This window comes from Cyprinodon variegatus, unplaced genomic scaffold (genome assembly GCF_000732505.1).
Source record: "Cyprinodon variegatus isolate N-32 unplaced genomic scaffold, C_variegatus-1.0 Scaffold453, whole genome shotgun sequence".
NCBI lineage: Eukaryota > Metazoa > Chordata > Actinopteri > Cyprinodontiformes > Cyprinodontidae > Cyprinodon > Cyprinodon variegatus.
In genome coordinates this window covers 221818-226270 of record NW_015150906.1, presented here as the reverse complement: position 1 = coordinate 226270, position 4453 = coordinate 221818, and the positions used below count along the sequence as shown (strand labels likewise).

General features: G+C 39.1%; 1 protein-coding gene across 1 annotated transcript in view; it reads left to right on the top strand.

The window, feature by feature from the left end:
• LOC107093922 (serine/threonine-protein kinase N2-like) overlaps window positions 1-4453 on the top strand; it is a 41087-nt gene that overhangs the window by 33003 nt on the left and 3631 nt on the right. Inside the window, exons 14-19 of the mRNA XM_015389270.1 lie at window positions 1018-1194; window positions 1273-1335; window positions 1417-1493; window positions 3688-3830; window positions 3904-4011; window positions 4095-4175. Coding sequence (XP_015244756.1) covers window positions 1018-1194; window positions 1273-1335; window positions 1417-1493; window positions 3688-3830; window positions 3904-4011; window positions 4095-4175 — 649 coding nt within the window. The remainder of the gene's footprint in view (window positions 1-1017; window positions 1195-1272; window positions 1336-1416; window positions 1494-3687; window positions 3831-3903; window positions 4012-4094; window positions 4176-4453) is intronic.

The following is a 4453-nucleotide window of genomic DNA, read 5'->3' as shown; positions in this document are numbered from 1 at the left end:
TCCCCACAACTGACCAAGAATGGACAGTATTATGGAGTTCTACACCGTATGGTGGAGGTGGAACTTACCAAGTACTTTCCTAAAGCATTTACTGGAACCTGATAAAGTTACTGGTGATTTGAAAAATATGTGCCAAGCTGTGGGAAGGCAACTAGTGAAGAGAATCTGAGTGGCTGAACTATGGAGGGCTTCATGGTTTATGTTGGTTTGTTAATTTAAAGCAACACTGTGTAACTCTTTACTCAATTACGTGCTTAATTTGTTATCTAATTAGGGACTTTTCTGGTCAACATTCAGTATTTTTTACTTATGTGTTTTCTACTTGTTGATCACAAAATATTCTGGTCAAAACCTTTCTTCAGCAGTTAAGGCTGTACAGTAGGATTGTCTATTTATTCGGGGCCACTGTAGCGTTGTTGCAGCTGCGGGCGCGCCATGAAGTCACGTCAGTCAAATTCGATTGGTCCGGTCTTAATTATCACTTCATCTAGCAAAGATGGGGGACAAACCCTTGACAGAAACTGCTCAGTTTTTTGCTCCATCAGAGCGCTTATAATCTATGAGGAGGTGAGGGTGATCTAGTGTTGGAAGGAATATCGGGTAGGTCTACTTCCCAATATTGCAGTGGATAATCGAAAATAAGTAGTAGTAGGAAAATATTTCTATTAAACTAAAAAATAAAGCTCCATTTTCCTTGCAAATATCTTTAAAAAAATAATAATCTGGTCCAAATGAGAATGCTATCACATTCCAAAAAAAAAGAGGAAGACGGGTTAATTTTGTGACAGTGCAGTCATTGTTGGCAGCTGCTTTCAGGGCCATTTAACCTGTAAGATACAGGTCTAGCGCCCCTAGTGGCGCTTTGTTTATATTGTTTAGAAATGTTACAGTCAACATTTTTTCTTCTGCCAAAAATAGAAGTAAATAAAACAGAATCTGTTTCTTTAAATTCTATGACAGAAAAAAGTAGAAAGTCCTTTTCCATGTGATTAAACCCCCAACTCTGTTTACATTAAGCCTCATGTGTGAAAAGCGGATATTCGAAGTGATAAACTCGGCTCGTCATCCGTTCCTGGTCAACCTGCACGGCTGTTTCCAGACTGCAGACCACGTGTGCTTCGTGATGGCCTACTCTCCAGGAGGAGACCTCATGAAGCACATCCACACCAACATCTTCTCTGAGAAACAAACTCTGTAAGCAGACATGTCCCACTTTTCTGTTCCACCACATGGTTCAAGCAAATGTCAGCTTGGCTTCTCATCGTGTTTCAGGTTCTACTCTTCGTGTGTTCTGCTCGGTCTGGAGTTCCTCCATCAGAACAAAATAGTTTACAGGTGAGTGAGTGAGAACTGCCTCCGGACTCCTCTTTCAATGATCTGAGTTAGCTGTAGCATGTTTTCACATCTTTCTTTCAGGGATCTGAAACTGGACAACCTGTTGATGGATGCTGATGGATACGTCAGGATTGCAGATTTTGGTTTATGCAAAGAAGGTGGGAAAAATATTTGATGGTTTTGATTGGTGCAAAAAATGTTATGCTCACATCTATTACTAAATGTCTTAAAATCTTCCCAACATACAATCGCTGACATTTGACTGAACAGGATCCATTAGCATCAGTACGATTAAAATGGGTTTCAAGAAGTACTTTTTTTTTTTTTGGCCTCGTTAAAATTATAATAAAGATAGTTAGTTTGTTGCTTTTGTGACTAATAAAGTGGCTGCTATGGTAAATCCCCTCTTTAAAATAGTTTCTAAGGTTATTTTCTTCCTTGTACCCCCACTGTTGTCGTACTGGTTGCTATAGTGATTTTCCCATCATTCGCTATGGGTGTGGGAAAGAATCAATTTGGAGATGTATCGTAATTTTTTTCTGCCCAATGAAATATGTATCTTTCAGTTTCTAATATCGATTAAAAAAGCAAAGTTCTAAAACAATGAGGGGAAATGGGCTACCTGTGCACCCGTATTCTGGTAGATGGCGCCGTGGAGCATAACCATTTCTCTCGCAGTGGAAGACGTGGACTGTCTCAATCTCCTAACAACATGGATTCTGAATAACGTATCCTGCACTTGCTTTTTTATCTATACATTTAATTTTGATAGCTGGGTAAAATATTGCAATATATAGTGATATTACAATATTGTGATAATATGGTATCGTGACCCAATATTATCGTATTGCAACACATGCCAATAGTCACTCCTATCTTTTATTATGTGGTTTTATCATTTTATAGTGAAGTAATTTTTCCCTCACGCTGGTTGATGAAGGGTGTTTTTCCCCTATGTGCTGGTTACTATGGTGATTTGTTTCCTCCTTTGTACAGTTGCTATGGTGATTTTTCTTTTTGGTGCTAATAGCTATGGCGATTATTTATTTAAAAAATTTTTTTTTTATTTTGCACCAGTTTTGTTTTTTTTTTCTCTTTGCATCGGTTGCTAGAGTGTTTTTTTTTTTTTTTCCATTCCGGTGTAGGTACCAGATTAACTCGGGCTGCCAGATTGACTCGGGGGGGCCTGCGCCTTTTGATGACGTCATAATATGGCAACTTCGCCCTTCACTATATGGCAACGCCACTCGTAACGATATGGCAACTCCACTCAAACAAACTACATTGCGCCCGCGGTCTCTATTTATTCTCGTTACAAATGCAGACCGCGGGCTCAATGTAGTTTGTTTGAGTGGCGTTGCCATAATGTGACGTCATCGGGAGGCGCAAGGCCCATGGCGAATTCGCTGACGTCATCGGAAGGCGCAGGGACCATGGAGAATTTCTTCGTAAAATTGTCCGTTTACAAACCGCAATCCCGCTTTCGAATTAAACCTACACCCCGCTATAATTACTTTAGTAAGCTGTCCAGACCAATCAAAATGTTTTGCGCAATTGTGCAAACGTTAAAACAATTATGTATTGTGACGTCATCAAAAGGCGCGTATATATATATATATATATATATATATATATATATATATATATATATATATATATATATATATATATATATATGATTTTTTTTTATTTGCACAAATTGCTATGGTGATGGTATTGCTGTGCAAAGAGGAAACCTTCACACTGGTTACTATAGTGATTTTTCCCTTTTGCATGTTTGATATGGTGATTTTAGTGCAATTGATGTTGTGATTTTCACCTGTGTACTGGTTGCTATGGTATCTTCTCCCTCCCTTTTAATGGCTGCCTTGGGGATTTACCCATTTATATCTTTGCTATAGTGATTCTCCTTGTGAGGTGGTTTTTATCGTTCACACTGGTTGCCTTGGTGATTCCCTTTTTTTTTTGTTGCGTTGGTATTTCCTGTCATTTTTACTCATTGAGGTTTTATTCTCTTTTTCCAATCACCACCGAGGTTTTTCTGTCCTTGTTATAATAACCATGAAGACTCAGCAGATGGATTAAGAACAGATTTAATCTAAAATATATTGTGCTGCCGAGGAAATTTGTGTTTTATTTATTTTTTACTGTTTTCAGTTTTTCTAATTGATACGTCTTTACCTAATAAAAGCTCCACATCCCTCTACTATCTAAATATTTATATAATATAAAGTTTGTATAATTGTGTGTATAATCTGTTTCCCCTTTGTGTGTGAGTCCCCATCAGATCAGTGTAACTCTGTGGTGCATATAAACCGGTCTGTAGTCCTTTATGAGAACATCTGTGTGCAGGAATGGGCCATGGGGATCGGACCAACACCTTTTGCGGCACCCCAGAGTTTCTGGCTCCAGAGGTTCTGACTGAAAACAGCTACACCCGCAGTGTGGACTGGTGGGAACTGGGAGTTCTGATCTATGAGATGCTGGTGGGGGAGGTGAGTGAAACCAGAAACCTGATCTGAGAATATTCTGCTATGATGTTTAAGGAGAACTGTGTTCTGTTTCCAGTCTCCTTTCCCAGGTGACGATGAGGAGGAAGTGTTCGACAGCATCGTCAATGAAGAAGTGCGGTACCCGCGTTCCCTCTCCCAAAAGTCAGCGTCTCTCATGCAGAAGGTTTGTCTGATCCGATCATCGGTATTCAAAGTTTACTCACAGCTGAGTTCTTATTCATTCCACGGCATTTTTCACTTTTCCAGCTGCTGCAGAAAGATCCAGAGCTGAGACTGGGATCCGGAGAGGAAGACGCCGCCGAGATCAAACGACACCAATTCTTTCAGGTAGGTGTTTGCAGAACCTGGTCTCTTTAATTCCATATAGTCCCAGAATGGATGATCAATAATCCCGTACCATGATAACACCTCATACTTTAACCATTTTTTCTAAGGTAATCTATGAAACATTTCATTAAAGTGTTTATCTAAGAAAGAATGGCCTGAAAAGATGAGCTTGATTTAATGAAATGGTTTTAAATAAACTAGATTGTATTTCGTGACTGAGATTAACTGGACCAAACCGGTCAGAATAGATTTAATCCAGCTGTAGACTCAACTTTATT